This window comes from Somniosus microcephalus, chromosome 2, assembly GCF_052327205.1.
Source record: "Somniosus microcephalus isolate GS21.2 chromosome 2, FLI_Smic_1.0, whole genome shotgun sequence".
NCBI classification, from domain to species: Eukaryota; Metazoa; Chordata; class Chondrichthyes; order Squaliformes; family Somniosidae; genus Somniosus; species Somniosus microcephalus.
In genome coordinates, this window is record NC_140988.1 from 326177522 (window position 1) to 326192041 (window position 14520).

A 14520-nucleotide genomic window follows, 5' to 3' on the forward strand; every position below is an offset into this window, starting at 1 on the left:
TCCCGTCCTAGTAGTGGTGGACCTCCTTCAGGTAGCACATATAAGTCCATTACTTGGCTTTCTTCGCCCTTGTGGACCACTTCTACCTCTATTTTTCCGATGGGGTACACTCTTTGCCCCGTGTATGTTTTCAATATAATCTCCGTATCCTGTAGGGGAATATGTTGGAATAACCTTCTGTAATCTTTCTTATTCATGACCGTCAATGCCGATCCAGTGTCCAATTCCATTTTTACTTGGACTCCTGCTATCTGAAGAGTGACCCAAATTGTCTGGAGATCTGCATCCTTACCAACGTTGTGTACTCTTAAGCTATCCAGTTCATTACTGCTAGCGTCTGAATCTGACTTCTGTTCGGTCAAACTGTTCTTTGTCACCTTGTGTATCTTTGCGTATTTTCCTTGCGGTGACTTTTTGTTGCTGGTCTTCTTTCCTGACCGGCATACTTTAGCTATGTGGCCAAGCCTGCCACACGTTCTGTATTCTTGGTTTTTAAACCAACACTGGTTCTGATCGTGCGTTGTCTTTCCACAACGATAACATTTGACAGAACTCAAACCCAATTTGTTTGTACCGAGTTCCGGTGACCGTAGCTGCATTACTGCTGTGCCTCTCGCTGCGGCTTCGTGTGCTGCTGCCATAGTGACCGCCTTCTCAAGCGTCAGCTCATTCTCCTCGAGCAGTCGCTTTTGTGTATCCTGTTTAAATAAACCACACACAAATTTATCTCGTAGTGCCTCTGTCAGTCCCGTTCCAAACTGACAATATTTTGCTAGCTTATGTAATTCCATCAAATATTCAGCATTGCTTTCATTCTGCAGCTGCCTTCTTTCGTAAAATTTAAATCGTTCCGCTAGCATCAGCAGCGTGGGGTTTAGATGATTTTTCAGGACAGTAACAATCTCCTCGAACGTCTTATCCGCCGGTTCATCTGGTGATACAAGGTGTTTCAATTGCCCGTATGTCTTCGCACCCATTAAATTTAATAATGTTAGTGCTTTATCTGCATCAGGAATTTTATTTGCCTTACAATAATTTTGTATGCGTTCTACATACATGGCCCAATCTTCGATGTCACTATCAAAGGTATTAATGTTCCCATGTTTAGGCATCGTTGCAATTTATTGTATTTTTATGTTATCCAAGATGGCGGCTTCCCGCTCTTGTCGTCGTCCTCCGCCCACAAAATGGCGGTTTTCCCGCGCTTGGCGGTCTTCAACCGTCCCCCGACGCTGCCTCCGCTTCACCGCGGCTCTCGCGCCTTCAGTTTCCCCAGACGCTGCGCCTTTTAGCCCGAATGCGGCCCTTATCTCCGGTCGCGATCGATGTCCCCGCGCTGTGCCTCTCGCTCGAAAGCGGCCCGGCCCTTATCTCCGGTCACAATCGATCTCACCGCCCTTATTCCTCCGTCTTCCCAGCCCCGTCTGTACAGCCAACGCGGTTGACTTTCTGTCGCGTCGCTGCCCGGCTTACCCACCACCGAGGTAGAAAGAAGAAGCTGACAGTCGCTGATGGAGGCTTCGAGGTCAGGATGTCTTCTGCACTCCGGTTTCTCGATGCCTGCCGCTCGACGTGTCTTCCAGTAGGGTGATGAGGGTGGAAACCTCTCTTCGACGTCCTGTCTGTGGACGAAGCCGCCGTGGAAATAACTGCCGCAGGGTAAGAATCGGACTCGTCGCCACTGTTAAGTCTGTGTGTTATAGTGATAATTACTACACAGACTACAAGAGTAAATTCAACAGGTCTTTACTGGTTGGAGGTAGGGACTATACTGAATACAATATTACTACACAGTGCTTATATACCGGTGTGGTCACCACCGGTATTACGTATACAGCAGCCAGAGAAAGTAGTACATCTCTTAAGGTGGAACAGGCTTAAGTTCTCTGAAGGTGGAACAGGTTACATACACCACACAGGCTGTGAAGCGTTTCGGTCTCAGGTGGAGGGCAGCGTAATGGCCCGCGGATCCCAGGGACACAGGCGGTTCGTAAGTGTACCTGGGACCACTGGGCCCGAACCTCCCAAGACAAAGGAGAATTCCATTGCAATCATTTACGCAGGGAATCCCCTAATGATATGCAATGGAATCGCAAAATGTAAAAATGATACAATTAACAGAATTTTAATTTTAATCATAATTACCATCACTCCACCAAACTCAATAAAAATTTAACTTTTTGATAATTTCACACATCATTAAAACTGTAATTCAGGCCAATATTTGCATAAGCTCATTTAATAAAGCATATGTGCATAATTTTGGATATGCCAATGTTTAATTTAAGGCTTAGATATCCCCTTACACTGCTGCAAGCAGGGCCTATACCTGTTTGCATCAACCGTAAGACTTGTTTGGGCAATTGCTGGCCGGTCGCTCGGCAAATAGCCCAACTCTGCGGCAGCGATTGGTTTTTTGGACCCCCCCCACGGATGGCCTGTCAACGCGTACATTGACAGGTTGCAAGTTCCGGATTTCACACTTGCGCAAGCGCATGCATAAATCCGGGACTTGCGGCGCATTTCAAAGGATTACAACGACGTACTCTGAGAGTCCGCCATCACAGACACTGCAATTTCAGGGTCATTAACCAGTGTACTACCGGAGAAAATTAAAACCTCCTGTGGATCTTGAGTAACAGCCTAAACAAAGGGGCAAGTAGGATAGGCTGAATGACGTTTTCTTGCTCCTATCTTCTTAAATCCATATTGAAATCAATGTTAGCTCTATAATTTTTAAAATATACTGTATTTTTAAAGGATTCTTAGGAGTAATAATTTAAATCTTTTATGTAGGAGAAGAAAGAGTTGATAGAAAGAAAACAGTTTGTGGAAAAAGAGATGGAATGGAATAAGTCTACTTCTATGGATGTTCCAGACAACTCAAAGAGGTAGGAATTTTACTTCACTGACAGACCTTCATCCATAGTCTAATATTTTCCATCTCGCTCGCTATGGGGGTCATTTTCACCCTGGGCAATGAACTGGCAGAGCAGATTGCCCATCCGTTATAGAACCTGCCTAATTTTCATTTCCATTGAAATCCGGTGGGTTCTATAATGAGCACATGAGCTGCTCCACCAGTTAACTGCGCCAGTTAATTACCCCCCCCGCCGATCAGCCCCCGGCCTCCACTCGATCATCTTCCGCCCCCCCCACCCCGATCACCCTCCAGCCCCCCCGATCGGACACCAGCCCCCCGATCAGTCTCCGGCCCCCACTCAATCATCCTCCGGCCACTCTGATCAGACTGCAGCCCCCTCATCAGACTCTGTTCCTTCATCGTCGCTGGGTCAAAATCCTGGAACTCCCTTCCTAACAGCACTGTGGGAGTACCTTCACCACACAGACTGCAGTGGTTCAAGAAGGCGGCTCACCACCACCTTCTCAAGGGCAGTTAGGGATGGGCAATAAATACTGGCCTTGCCAGCGATGCCCACATCCCATGAACAGATTTTTTAAATACACTGTTAAAACCCCAGTTACACCTAATCCCTTTGGGTCTAACTTTTAGTGGAGAGGCTCACTGCGTAATTACTGCGGTAGAGTCGAAGTTTTCATCCATTTCCTTGATTTGAGCGATTACACTGATTGCTGGCTCTGTGGGGGGGTTGCGGGGGAGCACAGTCTTGAACCGCTGCAGTCCGTGTGGTGAAGGTACTCCCACAGTGCTGTTAGGAAGGGAGTTCTAGGATTTTGACCCAGTGACGACGAAGGAACAGAGTTTGATGGGGGGGGGTGGTGGGTAGAGCCTTATTGAGTGGGGGCCGGAGACTGATCGGGGAGCCTGTGTCGGAGCAGTGAATGACAGACCGCAACTTCTAGATTTCCGCATGTGCCAGCGCTAAATCCCAAAGTTGCTTTGAGTTTCAAAGGCGCAATGATGGCAAATGCTGCCAGTTCGCCATCATCCAGACTGCAAATTCAGGGCCATTAAAATGACAGGATTTGAGCCCATAATCTAAGCTGACTCTGAATATAATAATGAGGGAGTGCTGCATTGGTAGAGGTGCCATTTTTGGGATGAGACCATCATACCAAGGGCCTGTCTGCCTGCTAAAGCGGATGTAAAATATCTCAGGATGTGATTTAAAGAAGAGCAGGGAGTTCTCCTGATGTCCTGGCCAACATTCATCTTTCAACCAAAAAACCAGCAAAAACAAATTACAATTTATCTCATTTGCTGATTGTGGGACCTTGCAATGTGTATAGTATCTGCTTTGTTTGCCAACACAACAGTCACTGCATTTCAAAAAATAATTTATTGACTGAGAAGTGCTTCAAGAGGTCCTGAGACATAATGAGATGCAAAAATGCAAGTTCTTCCTTTTCTTGAAAAATTCAATTAAATTAGTCAAGCCTAACCAGTCCTTTATAAACTACAACTTTATAAACTTACTAACTGCCCCTGATTAGCCCTTGGGATGTTTACTGTGCTAAAGGCGCTATATAAATGCAAATTGTAGTTGCAGTAGCCCACATCTTTCTAAGTGTTCACTAATTTCACCCCATATTGCGGACTCCAGAGCGCCAGCTTTCTGACGTTGCACTGATGCTGGAGACCCTTTCTGCCAACAGTGCATATTGGAAATTGGGGCGCACACCCAAATTTCTGAAATCCGCTGTCAGTGATTGACGCTTCCACCAGCAGGGCAAAAATGGAAAATATCTCTAGGAAGTTTACCCCCAGCTGAGGTAAGACTAATTGGCCCATAATGTCCTGTCTTTCTCTTTCCTTTTCTTTAACAGGAGTGTAATATTTGCCAGCCATCACTTCGTTGGCACAATTCCTATTTCTACAGAAAGTTGGAAAATGATGGCTGGTGCCTCCTTTACCTATTCCACAGATTCCTTCTTTATTCTGGGATGAAAGCAACCTACTTCAGTCTAAGTCAGTCATGGCTACATCACTGCACCCCTGGCCCCCCACTCCACACACAATTAATGCCTCTCAATCACCAACTTATAATGCCTTTGGATATTTACATATAAACATTGCAAGAATACTAGCCTTGAGGTCTTGTTTTTAGCTTTTTCCTACCTCATTATATTCTTATGCACAAGCTCTTCCTCAGTCCTACCAAAATCAGTAGATCTCACACGGACTACCACTCTAGCTGCTCACCCAACCGTCTCAAAAGTTTTAATTCATGTGCCTTGATATTTTTCACCTTGGCACCAGGGAGACAGTATATTGTCTGGACTTTAATTCACACCCTTGAACATACCTGTCCATAAGATATAAGAACATAAGAAATAGGAGCAGGAGTAGGTCATACAGTCTCTCGAACCTGCTCTGCCATTCATTGAGAGCATGGCTGAACTTCTACATCAACTCCACTTTCCCACCCTATCCCCATATCCCTTGATTCCCTTAGTGCCCAAAAATCTATCGATCTCAGCCTTGAATATACTCAATGACTGAGCATCCACAGCCCTCTGGGGTAGAGAATTCCAAAGATTCACAGCCCTCTGAGTGAAGAAATTTCTCCCCATCTCAGTCCTGAATGGCCAACCCCTTATTTTAAGACTATAACCCTTAGTTCTAGACTCTCCAGCCAGGGGAAACAGCCTCTCGACATCTACCCTGTCAAGCCCTCTAAGAATTTTATATGTTTCAATGAATTCACTTCTCATTCTTCTAAACTCCAGAGAGTATAGGCACATTCTATTCAATCTCTCCTCATAGGACAACCCTCTCATCCCAGGCATCAATCTAGTTAAACTTTGTTGCACCCCCTCTGAAGCAAGTATATCCTTCCTTAGGCAAGGAGACCAAAACTGTGCACAGTACTCCAGGTGTGGTCTCACCAAAGCCCTATATAATTGCATCAATACTGCAACCCCCTTGCAATAAAGGCTAACATACCATTTGCCTTCCTAATTGCTTACTGTACCTGCATGTTAACTTCCTGTGATTTGTGTACAAGGACCCTCAAATCCCTCTGAATCCCAACATTTAATTTACTAGTCTCTCACCTTTTACACCCTGCCAATCTGAAAATGACCCATTTATTCCTATTCTTTGTTTTCTATCTGTTAATCAATCCTCAATCCATGCTAATATATTACCCCCAATCCCATGAGCCCTAACCTTGTGTAACAACCTATTGTGTGGCACCTTATTGAATGCCCTCTGAAAAATCCAAATATACTACATCCACTGGTTCCTCTTTATCTACCCTACTAGTTACAGTCTCAAAAAACTCTAATAGATTTGTCAAACATGATTTCCCTTTCATAAAACCATGTTGACTCTGCCTATTTTCCAAGTGCCCTGTTGCCATATCCTTAATAATAGATTCTAGCATTTTCCCAATGACTGATGTCAAGCTAACTAGTTCTCTGTTTTCTCTCTCCCTCCTTTCTTGAAAAGCAGGGTTATATTTGCTACCTTCCAATCCATGGGGACTGATCTAGAATCTAGTACTTTTACTTTATTAATATTAATTACTTTAAGTCACCACTCTCATTTGACCCTCGGCTCCCCACAATTTCCAGTATGTTCTTTGTATCTTCTACTGTGAAGACAGACACAAAATTTGTTTAGCGACTCTGTCATTTCCTTATTCCCCATTATAATTTCTTCTGTCTCTGCCTCTAAGGGGTCCATGTTTACTTTCGCTAATCTCTTCCTTTTTACCTATTTTGAAAGCTCTTACAATCTGTTTTTTATATTTCTTGTTAACTTACTCATTCTATTTTCTCCCTCTTTATCACTTTCTTGATCATCCTTTGCTGATTTTTAAAACCCTCCCAGTCCTCAGGCTTACTACTTATTTTGGCAACATTGTAAGCCTCTTCTTTTAATCTAATACTATCCTTAACTTCTCATATTATTCACAATTGTACAACTTTTCCAGTGGAGTTTTTATTCCTCAAGAGAATGTATATTCATTGAGAATTAGGATTTCTTTCTTTAAATGTTTGCCATTGCTTTGTCATATCTTTGAATTTATTTTCCCAATCTACCTCAGCCAACTCGCCTCTCATACCTCCGTAATTGGCTTTGTTTAAATTTTAAGACCCTAGTTTCAGACTTAACCACATCACTCTCAAACTTAATATGAAATTCTATCATATTATGATCATTCTTCCCCAGAGGATCCTTTACTATAAGATTACTAATTAACCCTGTCTCATTACACAATACTAGATCTAATATAACCTTTTCCCTTGTTGGTTCCTCAACATATTCTTCTGGAAAACTGTCTCAAATGCATTCCATTAACTCGTCCTCCAAGCTACTTTTGCCAATTTGGTTTGCCCAGTCTCTATGAGGATTGAAGTCCCCGAGAATTATTGCATTACTCTTGTTTCTGGCACAGACACAATGACCTCCTTCTGTGCCATAAATTTCTATGATTCTATTTTACATGCTCCTCTAATTTGCTGATTTATGTTCTGTCCAACACAATGATTACTGTTAGGGGCCCTATACACTACTCCCACCAGTGTTTTCTGCCCTTTGTTATTTCTTAGCTCCACCCATACTGATTCTACATCCTGATTTTCTGGACTAAGATCCTTTTTCCCTACTGTCTTTATCTCATCCTTTATTATCAGGGCTACCCCACCTCCTTTTTCATCTTGCCTATCTTTTCTAAAAGTCAAGTACCCTGGAATATTTAGTTACCAACTATGGTCACCCTGCAACCATGTCACAGTAATTGCTACTAAATCAAACCCATTTATCTCTATTTGTGCCATGAATTCATCTATCTTATTATGAATGGTTCATGCATTCATATATAGCACCTTTATTTTTAACTTCTTGCTATTTTTCTCTGATGTGGCCTTAGTCGCTAATGTCCTATTACCATTGTTAAACTGTCCCTTCTTGACACAACCTGCTTGATTTTACCCAAATCACTACTCTGCTCTACAAACTTGACTTTTCTCTTCAGACTTATAGATTTACCCTTACCTGAACCCTCCCTCCCCCTTATTAGTTTAAAGTCCTATCAACTGCCCTAGTTATAAGATTTGCCAGGACACTGGTCCCAGCCAGTGGAGTCTATCCCAACAGAACAGCTCTCTCTTTCCCTAGTGCTGGTGCCAGTGCCCCTGCCTCCCACACCACTCTTTCAGCCATGTATTTAAACCTCTAATCTGTTTGCCCCATGCCAATTTGTGTGTTGCTCAGGTAGTAATCCAGAGATTATTACCTTTGCAGTTCTGCTTTTTAATTAGTACCCTAGCTCCACAAACTCCTTCAGCAGAACCTCATTCCTAGTTCTACCGATGTCGTTAGTTCTTATGTGGACCACAACAACCTCCCCCTCCTTTTCCAAGTTCTTCTCCAGCAACGAGGAGATGTCTTTAACCCTGGCACCAGGCAGGCAACACAGCCTTCAGGAGTCATGGTTGCGGCTGCAGAGAACTGTATCTGTCCCCCTACAACTATCATATTCTTTTTCATTCCCCCCACTTGAAACAGAGAGTAGGAATAAATGGGTCTTTTTCGGGGTGGCAGGCGGTGACTAGTGGGGTACCGCAGGGATCAGTGCTTGGGCCCAAGCTATTCATAATATATATCAATGATTTGGATGAGGGAACCAAATGTAATATTTCCAAGTTTGCTGACGACATGAAACTAGGTGGGATTGTGAGTTGTGAGGAGGATGTAAAGAGGCTTCAAGGCGATTTAGACAAGTTGAGTGAGTGGGCAAATACATGGCAGATGCAGTATAACGTGGATAAATGTGAAGTTATCCACTTCGTTGGAAAAACAGAAAGGTAGAGTATTATTTAAATGGTGATAGATTGGGAAATGTTGATGTACAAAGGGACTTGGGTGTCTTTGTACACCAGTCACTGAAAGCAAACATGCAGGTGCAGCAAGCAATTAGGAAGGCAAGTGGTATGTTGGCCTTCATTGCAAGAGGATTTAAGTACAGGAGCAAGGATGTCTTAGTACACCTGCAATACTGTGCGCAGTTTTGGTCTCCTTACCTAAGAAAGGATATACTTGTCATAGAGGGGGTGCAGTGAAGGTTCACCAGACTGATTCCTGGGATGGCAGGACTGTCGTATGAGGAGAGATTGGGTCGACTAGGCCTGTATTCACTAGAGTTTAGAAGAATGAGAGGGGATCTCATTGAAATGTTACAATTCTGACAGGGCTAGACAGACTGGAAGCAGGGAGGATGTTTCCCCTGGCTGGGGGGTCGAGAACAAGGGGTCACAGTCTCAGGATACGGGGTAGGACATTTAGGACTGAGATGAGGAGAAATTTCTTCACTCAGAGGGTGGTGAACCTGTGGAATTCTCTACCCCAGAAGGCTGTGGAGGCCAAGTCACTGAATATATTTAAGAAGGAGATAGATAGATTTCTAGACAAAAGAGGCATCAAGGGGTATGGGGAGAGAGCGGGAATATGGTAATTGAGATAGAGGATCAGCCATGATCATATTGAATGGCGGAGCAGGCTCGAAGGGCAGAATGGCCTACTCCTGCTCCTATTTTTCTATGTTTCTATGAATGGCCTCCTGTACCATGGTGCCGTGGTCAATTTGTCCATCCTCCCTGCAGTCTTTGTTCTCATTCACACCAGTAGCAAGTGTTAGATCCGTGTATCTTAATGTTGTGTCCTTCAATAATCAGACAAAAGACTGCAGGGAACGATCAACAGGTGTTTACTGAATGAGGGTTACTCTAGAACTAACTGTACTGATCACTACTCAGGGTTTATATACAGGTGTGGTCACTGCCAGTTCTACAGTATACAGGAGCTGTAAAAAGTAGTTCTCCCCTTAAAGGTACATACATTACAATTCCTCCCCTTTTAGATTAACAGTACCATAACACTCATTTAACAATTAAATATCAAACTAATTACAATTAACACTTTTAACATGCAACATTAGCTGAAAATAGTCTATTTATAAATTCAGTCTTTGGGGAGGCTTCCTGATCCTTTCTGGATAGCGCCTTTCCAGAGTGTCTTGCTCTTGGTGCAGAGGCGATTCTGGCCCCCTGTCGTCGGTTGGTTCATCAGCTTCCGATGCTACTGTTTCTGAGGTAGATGCGACCTGTACGTTGGGTTCCTCACCAGGTACGTATGGCCAAGACATGTGGTTGACTCGTTCCTGTGACTCTAGGATCTGGTCAGCATGGCGTCTCACAATGTTCTCCCCAACATCCACTGTGTACATTAGTGGCCCCTGCTGTGTGCATATCGTTCCTGGTTGCCATTTCTCTGTTCGGTAGTCGCGGGCCAAGACTGGTTGCCCTACATTGAAGCTCCTTGTCGGCTTCTCATTGATGTGCTGGAATTGCTTACTCTCAACATCTCTTCGTACATTTGGTCTGAACAAATCCAGACGAGATCTCAACCTTCGGTTAAAGAACATCATGGCCGGGGTCTGGTTGGTGAGTGCATGTGTCGCATTTCTGTAGGCTAACAGGAAATTGTCCACCTTATGCTGCAGTGGAATGTCGTCTTCGCACATGGCCTTTACTGCTTTTTTAAAGGTTTGTACGAACCTCTCAGCCAATCCATTTGTGGCTGGATGATACGGGGTGGATGTGTAATGCCTTACCCCATTCCTTTTCATAAATCTTCGAAACTCTTCGGACACAAACTGTGGTCCGTTATCAGAGCAAATCTGCTCTGGCAAGCCGTTCCTGGCAAAAATGGTCCGTAGGACTGCAATAGTTTTCTCCGTGGTGCTGGAGGACATTTTGATCACCTCAGGCCATTTCGAGTGCGCATCCACGGCTATTAAAAACATTGAGTCCATGAATGGACCAGCAAAATCAATATGCACCCGTTGCCATGGAGATGAGGGCCACTCCCATGGGTGTAGAGGGGCATGTGGTGGTGCATTTTGGACCTTCTGGCATCCTGAGCAGCTCTTTGTCAGGTCCTCGATTTGCTGATCGATCCCCGGCCACCACACATAAGCCCTAGCAAGGCTTTTCATTTTCACCCCTCCCAGATGACCTTCGTGAAGCTCATTGAGCACTCTCTCCCTTAACTTGGGTGGAATTACCACTCGGGATCCACACATCAAGGTCCCCTGGCATACTGACAGCTGTTCTCTTCTGGATGAGAATGCTGGCAACAGTGAGTCGCCATGTGTTGGCCATCCCTTCACCGTCAAATCATATACCCGAGACAGCGTCGGGTCATTTCGGGTCTCCTTCTCTATACCAGCGTTAGTTACTGGCAAGCATTCAATTATAGTCGAATGAAATATTTCGACAGGATCCACTGCTGGTGCTTACTCCGCAGTAGGCAGTGGCAGGCATGATAGCTGTAGTGTCCGTGTATAGATAAAGACACTGAAGACAGGAGTTGGTTCATAGGTATTTACTAAGCAAGTCTGGGGGGGGTGTTCTAAAGGATATACACAATACACAGGCTTATATAGCCCAAGTGGCAATTACCGGCATTACGCACACCTGGGGCTCTTAAAGGCACATACACCACAATTCCTCCCCTTTTAGCTAGTCAGTACATCATATTTTAAGTAATTATTAATTACATGTTATATGCAAAATAATATACATTGCTGTAATTAATTTATTATAAGTTAGTCTCTCAGGAGGCTTCCTGACTCGGTCCGGATAACGCCTCGGGGGTGTAGTAGTTTCTGGTGGTGTAGTAGGTTCTTCTGGCAAGGCTGATTCGGCTTGAATGCCAGTGTCGGGTTCATCGGGTTCCAGTATCACCGGATCGGAGGTAGATATGGGTATCTCTACTTCATCGTTAGATGTATAGAGTGGTGGTGTAGGTTGTCCCTTTTCGGATGACTTTATGATTTGGTCAGCATGGCGCCTTATTATGCTTTCTCCGATGTCCACGGTATACATCAGTGGTCCTAGTCGTGTGCAGATAGTTCCAGGCTGCCATTTCTTGGTACGGTAGTCCCGGGCCAAAACCTGTTGGCCTATCTGGAAGGCCCTAGTTGGCCTTTCATTCATGCCTTGAAACTGCCGGTTCTCCACGTCCCTTCGGATGTTGGGCTTGACCAAATCCAGCCGGCATCTTAGGTTTCTATTGAAGAACATCATGGCGGGAGTTTGGTTGGTAACCATATGTGTTGCATTCCTGTATGCGAATAAGAGGTTATCCACCTTGTGCTGAAGTTTTATGTCTTCATTACCCATGGCCTTTATGGCCTTCTTGAAGGTCTGGACAAACCTTTCAGCCAATCCATTGGTGGCGGGATGGTATGGGGCAGACATGTAGAGCTTTACCCCATTGTTTTTTAAGAACTTTCTGAATTCTTCGGACACAAATTGCAGTCCATTATCAGAACATATCTGTTCTGGCAGCCCATTCCTGGCAAATATGGTCCTTAATACTGTGATGGTTTTTTCCGTGGTGGTGGAGGACATCTTTATTACCTCCGGCCACTTGGAGTGTGCATCAACCGCGATTAAGAACATTGAGTCCATAAATGGACCAGCAAAGTCGATGTGCACCCTTTGCCAGGGAGATGAGGGCCACTCCCATGGATGTAGAGGGGCCTGTGGTGGAGCGTTTTGGACCTTCTGGCATCCTAGGCAGCTCTTGGTCATGTCTTCGATGTCTCCATCGATACCTGGCCACCATACAAACGCCCTAGCTAGGTTCTTCATTTTCACTCCACCCAGATGCCCCTCGTGAAGCTCCTTTAGCACTTTATCCTGGAGTTTGGGTGGAATCACCACTCTGGATCCACACATCAAGGTTCCTCGGCACACTGACAGCTGTTCTCTTCTTTGCGAGAATACTGGCAACAGTGGTTCGCCATGTGCTGGTCATCCCTTCACTGTTAAATCGTAGACCCGTGAGAGAGTCGGGTCATTTCTTGTCTCCCTTTCAATGGCAGAATTTGTCACTGGTAGACATTCCACTATGGTAGAGTGGAATATCTCTACTGGGTCTACTGTAGGTGCCTCTTCTATCGTTGGCAACGGTAGGCGCGATAAACCGTCAGCATTCCCATGCTGTTTTGACCCTTTGTATTCTATGTTGTATTGGTGTGCCCCTAGAAAAAGGGACCACCTCTGTAGCCTTTGTGTTGTCATAATGGGAACACCTTTTTTAGGGTTGAATATGGAGATGAGGGGTTGATGGTCAGTCAACAAGGTAAATTTTTGTCCGTGTAGGTAATGGTTGAATTTCTTCACTCCCCATACCAGGCTGAGTGCTTCCCTGTCTATTTGGGCATAGTTACGCTCAGCTGAGTTTAATGAGCGTGACGCAAAAGCTATCGGCCGTTCTGAGTCATCAGGGAATTTATGGGATAATACTGCTCCTATGCCGTAAGGGGATGCATCGCATGCCAGTCTGATTGGTAGTGATGGGTTGTAATGAGCCAAAACTTCTTCGGATGTGATTAAGTCTTTACATTTATGGAAGGCACGTTTACAGTCTTCGTTCCATTTCCAAATCACTCCTGTCTGTAGAAGTTCATTAAGAGGGTGTAGAAGAGTTGATAAGTTCTGTAAAAGTTTATGATAGTAATTTATTAATCCCAGGAATGACCTTAATTGTGAAACATTTTCAGGTGCTGGGGCTTTTATAACTGCTTCAATTTTTTCAGGTGACTTATGCAACCCTTCCTTATTAATTATGTGGCCACAATATGATATCTGATTTTGGAAAAATTCGCACTTGGGGCGATTTGCTCGTAGGCCCCGTTCTTTCAGCCTAGTGAGCACCTGCTCCAAATTGGCAAGGTGCTCGTTGTCGTTTTCTCCTGTTATATGGATGTCGTCTAGGTAGCATTGAGTCCCGGAATCCCTTGGAGGACTTGCTCCATAGCTCTTTGCCAGATAGCTGGAGCTGATGCTACTCCAAAAACCAGTCGATTGTACTGGTACAGGCCTTTGTGTGTGTTTATTGTGAGATACTTTTTAGCGGCGTCCTTAACCTCCATCTGTAGATATGCCTGTGCCAAGTCAATTTTGGTGAAACGTTTCCCTCCGGACAGTGAGGCGAAAATATCTTCTATCCTCGGAAGAGGATACTGTACTGTGTGAAGGACCGGGTTTACAGTCACCTTGAAGTCACCACAGATGTGAATTTTTCTCTGTTCTTCAGAGTTACTTTTCAATGCTTTTTTCATGACTGGAACGATGGGTGTTGCCCATTCGGTCCAATCTATTTTGGATAATATGCCTGCTTTTTCCAAATTCTCCAGCTCTGCCTCGACTGCTGGACGTATTGCGTATGGCACCGGTCTTGCCTTAAAAAATTTGGGAATTGCTGCATCTTCCACTTTTATTGAGGCGGTGATGCCTTTCAAGGTTCCTAGTTTCTCTTGAAACACTTCTTTGGCGTTGGCCAAGATGTCTTTTAATCGTTCAAGTATGATGTCATCATTGTTTTTTTCCTTACTGGTTACCGTCAGTGCCTGAATGGAGTGCCAGTCTAAACGTATCTTCCTGATCCATTCACGTCCCAACAACGGTGGACCACCATCTTGTAGAATGTATAAATAAAGCTTTTGTATTTCTTTGCCGTTGTATACAACAGGCACCCTTATTTTTCCTTTGGGGTATACTTTCTGCCCCGTATAT

At 44.4% G+C, this 14520-nt stretch overlaps 1 protein-coding gene across 2 annotated transcripts in view; it reads left to right on the forward strand.

The window, feature by feature from the left end:
- LOC147123563 (coiled-coil domain-containing protein 68-like) overlaps positions 1-14520 on the forward strand; it is a 151668-nt gene that overhangs the window by 102553 nt on the left and 34595 nt on the right. For both annotated transcript variants that reach the window (XM_085974677.1, XM_085974685.1), the window contains exon 7: positions 2797-2891. In XM_085974677.1, the coding sequence (XP_085830803.1) occupies positions 2797-2891 (95 nt within the window). The remainder of the gene's footprint in view (positions 1-2796; positions 2892-14520) is intronic.